Source organism: Notothenia rossii (assembly GCF_949606895.1).
Source record: "Notothenia rossii genome assembly, chromosome: 6".
Classification (NCBI taxonomy): Eukaryota; Metazoa; Chordata; class Actinopteri; order Perciformes; family Nototheniidae; genus Notothenia; species Notothenia rossii.
Window position 1 is genome coordinate 57,401,793 of NC_136909.1, and position 13,963 is coordinate 57,415,755.

At 39.8% G+C, this 13,963-nt stretch overlaps 1 protein-coding gene and 1 long non-coding RNA gene across 2 annotated transcripts in view; one reads left to right on the plus strand and one right to left on the minus strand.

Moving 5' to 3' along the window:
- Nucleotides 1-13,926, minus strand: part of stk32c (serine/threonine kinase 32C) — a gene marked incomplete at its 3' end in the record, with an annotated part of 108,843 nt that extends 94,917 nt beyond the window's left edge. The window contains exon 1 of the mRNA XM_079689931.1: nt 13,525-13,926. Coding sequence (XP_079546057.1) covers nt 13,525-13,606 — 82 coding nt within the window. The 5' untranslated portion in view covers nt 13,607-13,926. The remainder of the gene's footprint in view (nt 1-13,524) is intronic.
- Nucleotides 4,891-9,204, plus strand: LOC307043455. Its single transcript, XR_013809390.1, has 2 exons — nt 4,891-5,219; nt 9,018-9,204. It is a non-coding gene; the product is annotated as an uncharacterized lncRNA (long non-coding RNA).
- Nucleotides 13,927-13,963: the final 37 nt, after the last annotated feature.

Here is a 13,963-nt window from a genome sequence, read left to right on the forward strand (position 1 = left end):
TGCAATATTTCAGTTGATTTGTAATGAATCCAGAATGTATGACATTTTTGTTTTTTTAATTGCATTACAGAAAATAAAGAACTTTATCACAATATTCTAATTTTCTGAGACAGTCCTGTATATATATATATATATTAGCTGTACACTTTACGAATATAATAGTTTTTTATGGACATCTTTACCATTCAATCTCGCCAACTGATATTGATGCTTTCACCTCTTCTCTTGGTAGTTCAGGCATTTATCAAACCTGGCAACTCCAGGTTTCCTGGCAGCTGTCAATCAAAGTCCAGTGGCTCCGCCCCCAAAGTGTCATAAACTTTTCACGCGCGCGCAGACAGACTCCGTGAGCGAGCAAGAGGGCTGTCTCTGCTCGCGGGGGTTTAATCTGCGCGCGAGGGTCATTTCATGCGCGTGTAAAAGCACATTTTCCGCTCGTGAGTAGCTTGTTTTGCGCGCTAGAATATTGACCCAAATCCTTTGTGTTTGCTTGTTACCCCCTGTCTGTGTTGTTTGAGTGTGCGTGGTGGCTGTCACTCCTGGCTCCCGGCTCAACCTCCACTCACCTGCTGCAATCAGCTGTGCACCCTCCCCGACTACACACCTGCTTTCCATTAAGCCATTTACAACGGCATATCAACGGAGGCTCCACAACCTTTCTCCGCCAGATCGTCAAGTATCAGCCGTATTTCGCGTCTCCCCTCCGGTAAACAGCACCGTAGTGTGGAGTTGCATTAGGTAACGCGAGATACGGCTGATACTTGCGCATTAGTTTCTGTTATTGATCATTATCAACAATCCTGCCGGTAACGTTACTATATTATCAATGCTACTTTAGTTATAGCCTGATATGTGATAGCTAATTTCACAATGTTATGATGTGACGTTGGCTAACATTCTGTAGCTAACGCCGGTCACTCACCAAGATAGCTGCCCAGTTCTCCACTAGTTCTCCTCACACCACAGCTCAATTTCTCTCCGATGGCCGTTATTTCTTCTAATCCTTGGCTGCTCCTGTTCTCTTGGACGCCTAGCAAGCTCATAATTATAAGGTTGTGGTCCGTCATATGCATTCGAATATTCATGTTCAACTTCTTCTGTGTCTTCTGTATCGAAACTAGCATTGGGATCCATGTTTATTAATACGTTACAGGGCTTGACATTAAGGCTTGTCCGATTGTCCGGGACAAGTAAAAAAAATGGTCGGACAAGCATAATACAGTTTAACTTGTCCAAACGGACAAGTGCATTTTTGGGGGGGGGGGGAAATCACCCAAACGAAATAGTAACGTTATTCCATCTGAAATGCCTGTCTCGCAGTGTCGCAATCTCCGTACCTGTACGTCAATATTATGACTGCAGTGATTGGTAGAAATATTTGACCCGCGGAAAATTGGTGTGAACACGAACCCGCGAGTGCCTGCTTGCGCGGCTGGTGTGTATGCGCTGTCACGCTCGCGACTCATCTATCCTCGATATCCAGTCAGTGAGTAATGAGTTCAAGATGTCCTGGCTGCAGGCGCCAAAAGCGAACCAAGCCCCAGGAAAGCGACCTAGGCGAGATCCTGAAAAATCGGCTGCCTCCAAATTAGATTATGAAACAAAACGCAAAAGAAACTTCCTTCCATCATGGACCGAGAAGTTTCCTTGGCTCCGGTACACCGAAGAATTAGGAGAAGAGCATATGATGTACTGCTCAACCTGCCGCAGTTTGCCCGACATTGCAGACACGTAAGTGACAACTTTTATTTTTGCTAACGTTAGATAATTGACTATTTATCTGATGTGTGAAGATGATGAGATTCGAAATAAACTGAACTGTGTAGTCTAGCTAGTTATCCTGACTGACGTTCACAGTTGACAAACGTTGTGTAACATTTTTTGCCGTGCAACCAATACATTTTTGAAGAACGTTTATTTTTCATTTCGTTTTGTAAACTCATTTGGAGGCAGCCGAAATTTGCCGCCTTTCAATCGTTCTGAATGAATGGCAGCGGAAGGCCATTTTGGAATTATTGCGGTACACACATTACAAAATACACAAATTTTCCATGGGATTTTTATAGACTTTGGACCTGTATGATTAAGTTTTCAGGCTATGGAACCGTTATGTTTTCCAGCTCCTACCTCTCAGAACACAAAAGTAAGGAGCAACTATTTTATTTCAGTGTGTTCAAACCTGTTTCTCTTTTACATTAGCACTCAAAGTGATATTTTTAAACATAAATGTTTAACATGATTACATAGCATGATATTTTTTATAAGCACCCAAAGTGATTTTTCTTTATTGTGTAAGAAACTTCAGAATGTTACCTTTCAAAAGAGACCATCTTATGCATGTGCTATAAGTATAAAGTATTATAAATAGCTAATTACTTTGGGTATGCAATCGAATGGCGTTTTATGCCAGACTGTTTATGTTATAAAATGTGCCTGATTAAGTTATTAAATCATATTAATTGTCCAAATCTCTTGTCGGTTTTATTCATTTTTTTTAATAGGCTTTTATTTTCACAAGTACATTTCGGACAAGTGGGTTTAGCCTTCGGACAAGTAAAATGGCTGAGCCACTTGTCCGAAGGACAAGTGGCTCAAAAAGTTAATGTCAAGCCCTGCGTTACACCGGCCGCTCTCCCTCTTGTTTCTCCCATGTTACGTCACACGCGGGGGGTCACGTGCCGAGGCTTTTTTATGCGGAAGTGAACATTTCTTACAAAAACGACGCCAGATGTCACTAGTGTATATTTCTGTATAGTTTTTGGAAAATCTAGTGTATTCATCATTTTCCTACACATTTATTCACAGGTGTCTTTAACCTGGAAGTTGCTCTTTAAGGGAACAACCTTTCTTAATGGGATTTGGATGAGGAAATAAACTGTATATCATTCTGATGTTCCAGCGGTACAATTGAAGATACCGCCAGCAGCTGATTAGTTTAGCATTGAGCAAACACTGAGGCAGTTTCCGCTGGTTGCCTAGAAATTGTTCAGTTAATCTTAAATTCAACAAACCAAATAATCAGGCAACCAAAAGAGAAAAAGAAGAAGCTGATGATTACAGAAATGCTCAAGTGGCAATAGAGCATTTGTACCCCTGTCATTATGTTGTATGTGTCCTTTAGTTTTCTGTTGTATTTCTGTTACATGTGTAACCAATGTGCGGCAGTTCTCCCTTGTAAAAGAGATCTTTGATCTCAATGGAATTTGTACCTGGATAAATAAAGGCTACAAACAAACAAAGAGCAGACTGGCATGAATGCTGTTGTCAAAGTGAGAGAAAAATGCATAAAACTAGCAGGATGTGCACCTCAAATCAATTCCACAGCCTTCCTTTGCTAATCAAACTAACTGCCAAAAGAGCCCTTTTGGTAGCCACGCTTGGACATCAACCTGACCGCCTGATTATATTTGCAGCCTTTTGAGCACAGCGCTGCTCTAATATAACTGCCTAATGTAGGCCATAGGGTGTTTTCCAAGAAGCCAACAGATACTGTTTCTAAGAGACCTGACAGGCAGCAAGAGACATCTAGACTGTATGTCAGCATCCACAATGCAGTGCGCCACGCTCTGCTCAGACTGATCTCAGAGCAGCTCTCTGGCAGATGAGCAGGTTGGGAGAGAGGCAGCTGCTGTAAAAGGAGTGTAAGTGATGCAGAATGGGCGCTTAAAAGGTGATCAAACTTTGACATTAACACTCTTTTAATGTGTGTGTGCCGTACACCCACTTCACATGCACTCCATATTAACTGTATATGTTCAGCTGAGGAGTGTTTTACTGCTGAATACTTCAAATTAGGGATGCACGATGATATGTGACACATCTTGGAATTTGGCAGATTTCGGTAGAGATAAGTAGCTCTGAGGATATGCTGATGATATTATTACCCTTTAATTATGCACACGTGAGGCGAACCGTTGCAAAAATTGTTGAGGTTCATCTTCACACAGAAGAATCTATCACCTACTTGAGACTGACTTTAAGGTTATAGAACTCTGTCCTTCAGCATTGTTCATTGGACTAGTGAGGGAGGGCAACCTTTTCCCTAAGGACTGAAGCAGCTAACATTTTGTAGCTTGGATATAATGCATTTAGTTTGCACCACATCTTGCGGTTACAGGGTTGTTCGTAGCACCTAGGGCGCAGATTAAGCCTAGTAACGGCTCGTCTACACTACAGGCATCAAAAAATGCTCTCAACGCTTCGCCCATTCACTTGAATGAGGTGACGTAGAAGATTTTTAATCTTCGCCGAACTGCATTGTGGGGAGCATGGCATGGCTTTGCAAGCATCACGAGCATCTATCGGCATCAAAAGTTGAACAATGTTCAACTTTTGATGCTCGATGCTTAGCATCAGCCAATCAAATCCCGTTTATGCAAATCCCGCCAGTGCAAGCGCAGCCAATCAAACCGCGTGCAAGCTGGGAGAGCCAGACCGCAGTTCATTTCCTCATATCCCAAACGAGATATTACGGTAGCAAATCACCCGGTTCTTTACGACCAGAACTATTTACCGGGATACAAGCCGGAGGAACCAGGCATGGAGGGAGGTGGCAGAGACAGTGGGTGAAACTGGTAGGTTTTTCGCCTGTTTGGAAAGTTTATATCCAGTTTACTTAGTTTTAACATTGCTATTGCTTTGTATGTCGGGGGCGGGAGATTCATGTGATTGGTTGTTGGTGGCGTTGCTCGCAAAAAATCGCCAAGCTTCAGACACGCCCAGCTTCAAGATTTTTTGATGCCTGTAGTGTAGAAGAGCCGTTAGTGTACAATTATAGAGAGGCGAAGTCCCGCCCATCTACTTCCGACCCATGGGACCCCGGAAGCGGAAACTTATACATTGACGTCAATGGAGAGAGAAAAGTCATCTTTCGATCCCGTTTGAATTGTGCCACGAATGACACATATGATGTTTGTCAAATTAAAAGAACATTTTGCAAGTCAAAAAAATAAAAATGTGTCGTAAAACTGTGAAGTTACAATTTTTTTTGTGTGAAACCGCTCAGTGAACTACAGGTCTCTGGTCTCGCACAATACGCGTCACCATCACAAAGATGGCTGTCACGTTAGTAAATTTCACCTGTTTCTTTCAGAATGAGGCGAAAAAGTATAAAAAGAGGTGAAAATCACTACAAGTCTGGGCATGTTGAGAGCTGTACATACACGAAAGGGAGCGGTTCTGTAAGAGCCAGCATGCGGGACCGGCTTTACAAGGTTTCAGTGAGTAATATGAGTGCAATGTCTAAGGTTAATGTCAGCTAGCTAACAAGGTACACTAACGTGTTTTGTTTTAGCAACTAGTTTTCTCCTTAAGAACTTTGTGGTGTCTGTGTATGCTGTGGATAACATTAGTGTTCACAAGAACAAGATACACTCCCGTGTTTTGTTTTAGTTGCTCTTCAGATTGAAGCGGCCAGTTCTATATCGACTATATGTGTGATCTCCTTTTTACATCTCGTTGTGTCATTTGAGTTTATTTGCTGTGTGTAGATTCAAGGATTTTGGTTATCTTGTCCAGGGATGCAAACTTGTCACCTTTCGGCGAAATTCTCCGTTTTGAATCTAAAATAGGTCGTTTTTATGATTCCTGTAGATCTGCAATAAAAATATTTTTGGGGTATGGGAGGGGGTCTGGGACCCGGATTAATGTGCGGCCGCGAGCTTTTTTTTATATATTATAATGAAGCGCGAGCTGTGTGCTCGAGTCTTCCTGCCTGTCGGCTCTGCTCATGATGTATAATAAGCCTCTGCTGCTCGGCGATGATGGTCTAGCTTCAGCAGCTACATTACCTACGGTGCGTTCGTTAATATTAACTGTGCGTCCGGAGTCACTGTGGCACAGACTGGACCGCTGGTGAACAGCTGTTAGAACGGGCCGTTCAGGTGTTCAGAGTAGAGCTCCCTGTCGGAGCGGCAGAGCGTGATATGCACTGAAAAGTTTTTTTTCCCCGTCGCAATATTATCGTTGAGCTAGCTAACTAGCATACATTGTCACTATCTGCTAACGTTAGCTTTAGCCTTCGTTTTCTAATCGTTTTTTTCATAGGCTATAAACAGCAGTGTTGGGCAAGTTACTTCCAAAATGTAATATATTACATATTACTTATTACTCTCTTTTGAAAGTAATAAGTTACATTACAATATTACTGTCTCTGAAATGTAATGAGTTACACTACTTTAGTTACTTTTTAGTTACTTTCACCAAAATAACCGCAAAAGAATGGCTAGGTATTTTAAATGCTAAAATGTAGTTATTGTACATCCAGTGAAGGGCAATGTGGTATAGCATAACAACTGTAGGTCCTTAAGGCTACTAACAACTTTTATTACACGGCTTAGTTGAATACTCGATTCTGATTGTAAATTCTTAACATGTGACACGTTGTTAATACAGCAGTGCAGGCCACTGTCAAGGACTATAATGAAGATCTCTAAGGAGGATCAAGAAAGAGAAAGGAAAAGAGGTTAAAAGACGGAGCGCTGGACGTCAGATAAATCACCAGAAGAAGGCAGAGAGGAAGTAAACCATAACAGGACACGGAATGGGCTCTGTAGTTTGTTTAGTATATGGCCATGTACAGGCCCGGTTCCAGAACAAAATGACTCAGGGTGCATCTGAGATTACAGGGGGCGCAGCAGTAGTAGCTTTACATGAGCAATAGTGGCCGGCAACAGCAATGAAAAATAGCATTGATGGTCCCCAATGAACAGATTATGGCATTTGTTATGTTTTGAAACCAAGCAAGTGAGAACATTTCAAGTGAGTTAAAAGTGCAATCCTGAAATATTTCATATAGTCCAAAGTGGGCTATGGCAAAGAAAAGCACAAAATCTTCAAAACTGTACTGATAAAACAAATGAGAACATATTGTAAATCAAGGCAAATATTATTTGAACCAGCTCATGGTTTGAAATGGCAAACATTGAAAAGCAAAAGTATTATTAAAACCATGTACTACATCACCTTGGTCCCATCTCTGGGAAGAGAATATTTACTGTGCTTAAAAACTGGTATCACATCATCATGTGAGGTTGACTTTGTGACCTGGAGAACATTTCAGCTGCAACATTAGCTCGTTGATAAGCTTGGGATATGAGATATTTTTGTAGCTATTCGTGGTGAAGGCATCTGTGCTATTGTATGCATTATTTTTGACCCAACATTTATACAGGCATGGCAGAATATGGCACTACTTTCACATGAATATTCCATTGTCTATTTGTATACCACGAGCTGCAAAATGACCGCCTAACCCCACTGTACAGGCAGGTACTTGTTTAGACATACCTGGGCAGGCTGTTTTGCCGTGGTATCCTGGCACCTGCGGGCCGCAGAGGGGCGGCGTAGTTTCGGGCGACGAAGACTGCTGCTCCGGGGGCGAGGGCGGCGAGTCAGGCGGGAGTAAGCTAGTGTCCACAACGGAGGGTAACGTGATGTCCCCATCTGACCTGTTGCTACTGTCTGCAGTAGATGCAGTGTTGCTGACGTTTAGTGATGGTTGCTTTAACCATTTTCGTATTTGATTATCCACAGATGTGTGTCACTGCTGTGGAAGCACTTTTGAAATGATGCACGCGCAGTGGAGCAGGTCACGCGCAGCTGACACAATTTGTTGTTTGTATTTTTTGCTCTGTTCTCTTTTTTGAATAGAGGGTGCATAACATTCAACTGCCCCGAAGATCCCGACGCGAAGCCTGAAGGGTAAACACACCTGGTTTACTAATCTACCCGCACAATTTGTCTGGTGTCGGAATGTCTCGCTATGTTAGTACATTCAACAAAACACCATTTAATGTTGTGTTAAAATGTGTTGTAACTGCGTTACTGAGCATTGTAACGGGTAATATATTACCCACATTTCATTAGTAACGCGTTACATTACTTCGTTACAGCAAAAAGTAATATATTACTGTAACTCCGTTACTTTTGTAACGCGTTACACCCAACACTGATAAACAGAGGTGGTATAAGTATATATCTTGAAATTGATTAAAAGTAGAAGTACTCAGTTCTTGTACTTGAGTAAAAGTAGAAGTACCAGAGTGTAGGAATACTCTGTTACAGTAAAAGTCCTGCATTCCAAATGTTCCTCAAGTAAAAGTAGAAAATTATTATTATCAAAATATAGTGAAAGTAGCGACAGTAAAAGTAGTCATTTTGCAGATTGGTCCATTTCAGAATAATATGATATGTTTTATAATGACTGATCATTAAAGTGTTATCAAAGCTGGTAAAGGTGCAGCTACTTTGAATGACTTTGTATACTGCAGGCAGGGTAGCTTTTGGATTTACTCCAGGTGGAACTAAAGTCTGATTTAACACTTGATTATATTTCACATCATTCATCCACATCTGTAAAGTAACTAAAGGTATTAAATACATGTAGTGGAGTAAAAGTACACAATTTACCTCTGAACTGTAGTGGAGTAGAAGTACAAAGTAGCAAAACATTGAAATACTTAAGTAAAGTACAAGTATCTCAAAATTGTGCCCAAGTATAGTACTTGTTGAGTTTATGAACTTGGTTACTTTACACCAGTGGCTATAAAGATAGAAAAACTAAGCCTTGCACAGAGGCATGAAAATACATTTTCAAAATGCTCAACAGTGCTGCCAAAATTATAAACTGACTGCTACACAATTAAAATAAATGCTTTTTATATATTTCTATTAGATGTGACTCTATGGCGTTTCTGTTAATATTAACACTGCTGCTTTAGTTGTTCTGACTGCTAAAATCCTGTTATTCCTAATTTTAAAGCCGATATTCTGTGGGGTCAGGGGGCTCGGATCCTTGTCACCTTTTTCATACCTGATGAGTTTGCATCCCTGTTGTCAATTTGTTTGGTTATCTAGGCACAGCTGTGTGTGACTCCCTCTGGTACACTGGTATGTGTTTTCCTAATGTAGAGAGCATTGATTAATTAATAAACTACACACTGACTCTAGATCCTGACCAAATCTTTATTTTTTGATCAAATGTTTTTCAAAAAAATGTATTGTATATTATATAACAGCTGCACATCACAGACCGGAGTCTCTGCTGCTGTGGACCACGATGGAGGCGATCATCCTCCCCATCCCCAAAGACCCTGCATGGCATGGAAATCTCCTCCTCCTGGAACAATTCTACACCCAGCATATGCTCCCTGTGTTGGCCAGTAGAGAGGAGGACATTTAAATAAACATACTCTTAACACCCTCGGACTCTGCGTTGTGTTTCGTATGTGTGATGGGGTGTTATGCAGAGGGGAGGAAAACAGGACACAGCAGATTGGGATTGTGGTGGAGATGCTGAGCAGTTATTTAATTGTTGCGTGTAATTATTATTATACTGCGTGCTTCTTAGTTATTCCATCTTTTGCTGTAACATGGATCTGTATGTAACTCTATATTTACTTGTTATCTACCACACTTCCTTCTACATCATACACCATCATTATACATGATGGTGTATATAGGATATATATTTATTTGTATACATATCTGTAAATTGTATAATTTTATTTTTCGTATTTGGGATTTCTCTTTTGTCCACTCAAATACACTTGGCCCTTTCTCTTTTCCATGTGGAAAATGGCAGCTGCATATTCTGCTTTTCTCATCTGCTCCCTGTCTGCTCATCTACGATGAGAAAATTATATAATTAATTACTAATAATCATTTAAACCTGTTATTACCAATATTTCACAAATTCTTCATGTAAACTTAAGAGTACAGCTGTATGTTGAGTATGTCAACTTTGCTTGGTTCATCTTACTGGGGGGCAGCTACATGGATGTCGGTGCAGTCCACAATAATTTTGGAGTTGAAGGCAGAATGAATTTATTATTGACTCAGAATGAAGCACAACTTCATGTCATACAATACATTGACTTTATTTGTAATTGTGTAAAAAAATATGAATATTGATTAGCAAGCAGGACCTGCAGGAACAGAGAACGGTGATGGATGGAGCTGGGGAGAGAGAAGAATAAAGAAAACAGATCAACTTTATTATCGGATATTAAAAATTCAATTTCAAAACAAGTTGCCGCTCCTACAGTTTTCTAGTATGTAAAGATGATTTCACATGACCAATGCAAAATATCACACTCAATACATGTGTGTCTCTGGGGGGTGCATTGTGCCTTTGATGTATATAAATAATATACCATAACCAAATACTATTACGTACAGTGGAAATCAGGTTGCCAGAGCAGGTCAGTCCAGTGTGCTTGTTCCTCAGGGTCTCAGCAGTTACAGGTGAGGTAAAGAAAATAAAAGAGAAAAAGGTCAGTAACAACACTTTAAAGTAACAACACTGAATAATTATCTCTTTTAATAATTTTCTCTCAGTAATCACTCAACTACTGTCTTTCCAACAAACAGATTGACTCACTCTCACTATCATCACAATGAAACACGTCCAGAAGAATGTCATGCAAAGCTGCCTGCCTTCCTTCCTTCGACTCTCCCTGGACTGCCTGATCTTTTAATGGTCAATGTTAACCATTTGTGCAGATAGCATTAAGTAGAAAAGATCGCTGATACTAATGTGGGGTTAGCCTACCTCCCGCCCCCTTAGCACCTGGTGGAGGGGGCGATAGGCTACTCTTCAAATGTTTCACAAAATACTTACCATCATGAATACTCTTACTGTTTAACATTTCGGTTTACTTCGTGTTAAGGCTAATACAAATGACAAGGCTAAGTAATGTAATATAATGCTAACTAACATGCTCGCTACTAGCTAGGTAGCTAACTTGACTATGTTCCATGCAAAACATGTATATTACCTGATATGTTTGGTCCAACGACTCCTGGTCCTTTCATCAGACGGGAAGCGATAGAACGAGCAAGTGGTATGATCTCTTTTGTGATTACAACCTGGTACAAAGCACACAGGCATCTTGTAAAAGTGAATTTATTGGAGCAATCTCTTATATTTATTGGAGGGAATAAATCAGTCTTCTTCTTCCTCTTTGCTTTGCGAGTCACAACCAGTCTTGGAGCATTATCGCCTATGACATCACTTACGCGACCCAGAATGCATTTAGGATTTGTAGTCTTTCTAGTTGCGTATTATTCATAGTCTTATATTTCAGCAGTTTTACGACAAACTGTGACTTTTTTTGCATGGAAATGATTGTTTAAGATTGACAAACATCATATGTGTCATTCGTGGCACAATTCAAACGGGATCAAAAGATAACTTTTCTCTCTCCATTGACTTCTATGTATAATTTTCCGCTTCCGGGGTCCCATGGAGGCTCCCGGAAGGGGAGGGACTTCGCCTCTCTATAAGGATAAGCAACACATTGGGCATCTTTTTTTAAATGATTTACTTCAGTTATTATATTATTACATTTAAACAGCCTACCAGCGAGGGCCAACAAAAGAGGGAAAATATCAGCATATCGAAAAAATTCCATTATCCTGCTTCCATACATAAAAACACACCTTTGCACCAATGATCATAGTACGAATGTATTACTCTCCTTGTTGATCATTCTGATGATTATTTCCTTTGATAATTAGTTGTTTGGTCTATAAAATGTCATAAAAGGGTAAAGAATCAAACATTGTTTCTGAAAGCCCAATGTCTTCATGTGTTGTTTTATCCACTGCTCAAACATACTCAGTGAAGAACACAGAAAATATCCACAGAGAATTATTTCTGTTTTTGATTAAAAAAAATGACTCAAGCATATTAATACATTTTGAAAAAGGTTGCTTTCATTTAATAATTGACAACTAGGTATTCATCTTAACAGAGTGGATCTTTTCATCTGTGTGTCGTAATGGTTATTATTGAAGCACAGCTGTTATATCTATTTTTTGTGTAAGTCATACATAACTGGCACCTCACCGAGGTGACAGGAGGTTGAGGGAACTGACTTCTGTCTGATAATAATGATGTATGGGATCTCTCTCCTCTATCTCTATACCATCTCAGCCTTGAGAGGTTCTGCCCTTTTTCTCAAGGTTTCTCTTTTAATTGGACAGTATAGAAAAGGAATTGTCCAAGAACGTCTCTCTGAACTTCAATATAGTAACTGCTGTGAGCTCTGACCAGCTGCTGTAAGGATGAGAAGGACATACCACTTACAGCCGGGGCCACTCATTACTTTCTAAAACCACTCCCTTTTCGAGAAATCTGACTGAGAGCTGGAAACATTTTGAAGGCAATTGACAAAAATGTGAAACTTTAATTAGGTTATCCTAACACATATGACTGAATCCCCGTGGTGAAATGACCTAATCCGATCAAGTTTTGCCTGTTACTTGTCCAGCACATGATGATGACTCTGTAGCGAAACTGGATTTCTGTAGCCTATCATAGAGATGCAGTGCTGTGCTTTTGTGTGCACATCCAAGAAGCTTATTTCCCATGCACTGACAAGAAATCATAAATTAACATTACTTCCATGCATGACACTAATCGTGTCTTAATTATGCAATTAACTTTCTCTCTTGAAATAGTCCATATTTCAAAGGGTTCATTCAAGCATTCACGTGTTCTCTCGCAGTATGAGCACTTTCTGCCTCTCATATTTTCTGCATGGAGGCTGAAGCGGAGACTTTGTATGCTGTCAGTGTATGTTGTGTGGGCGTTATTGTGTGTGATGAAAATACTGATTTAGGTTGAATCAGCTGAATTTATTGTCAACTCTGGATAATAACAGCTGTCGATTAGTGAAAAGCAGAGGTGCAAGAAGTACTCAGATTATTTACTTAAATAAAAGCAGCAAAACTACAGTGTAAACATACTCATTTACAAGTAAAACTCCTGCATTCAAGCATACATTCAAAAGTATTAGCATTGAAAATACTCTAAGCACCAAAAGTACTCGTTATGCAAAATAGTTACACTGGATATTTTTTTATCTATTATACATTTGATTTCATTTTTCCATCACGGCTACAAAAACCGGTAAAGTGTACATGTTTTGTTTTATAATAATTGCCATGAGTGAAATTAACTAATATATACATGTATTTAATACAAATTATTGATGTATTATTGTTTTAATCACTTAAATATTAAAATTGGTAAAGGTGGGGTTTATTGATTTATTTGAATCAATTTAAATAAATAAACTCAATATATTTTAGAAAATGTAATATAAAGTATAACATTTACCTACAAAGCGTAGGGAGTTAGAGAAGTATAAAGTAGCATAATGTGAAAATAGTACACATAGGGCTTACTTATTTAAATTACACCACGGGTAAAAAGTTAGGCTCCAACATTCCCACAACACAAAATTAACATTTGTTAAAAGAAGACAACTTGCACAATATGAAGTGTATAGATATACATCTTGTTAACAGTTACACTCATGGTAGAAACTTTGAAAACTTAGCTTCAGTATCATAGCACAACTTTGTCTATATAACAAGCTAGTGCTGGCTTGTAACGAGTAAAATACGACACTTAACGTCAAATAATAACAAACATGACTGTATCTCTAACTTCTAAAGTCGTATTTATTTCGAAAGGGTTTATGGGAAAGCGTGCATGACTTTTTCATCACTTACCATCTTCGTTTTCGTCGAAGACGGGTCTCTTTGAAGAACTGTTGGCTCCCATCCTCTTCTTCCACTTGCCCCAGTGAAACATTGATGCTCAGATAGCATTCCACGCCCCTTGAGGAGAAACTACAACTGACTCCCTCCTCAAAAGATTCTAACCATACATTTCACCCAACCCGTGTTCGTTATTTCGATTTAAATTTATCCGATGTAAATTCTACCGAAAATGTGAGCGTCGCGACCTAAAGTCTCTCTAAACCAGGCAAGAGGACTGTAGCAAGTACCGATGGAATGTCAGATTGTTCAGAGACTGTTCGGTTATTACAGTTGTTAGGTTAACGTTCCGTTAATCACTCGGCACTGGTAGTTGTCTTCCGTAGCCTGCCAGCCAAACCAAGAGACTTCTGTTTTGTCGGGGCTGAGAGTAGAAGCTGCATCAAGTTAG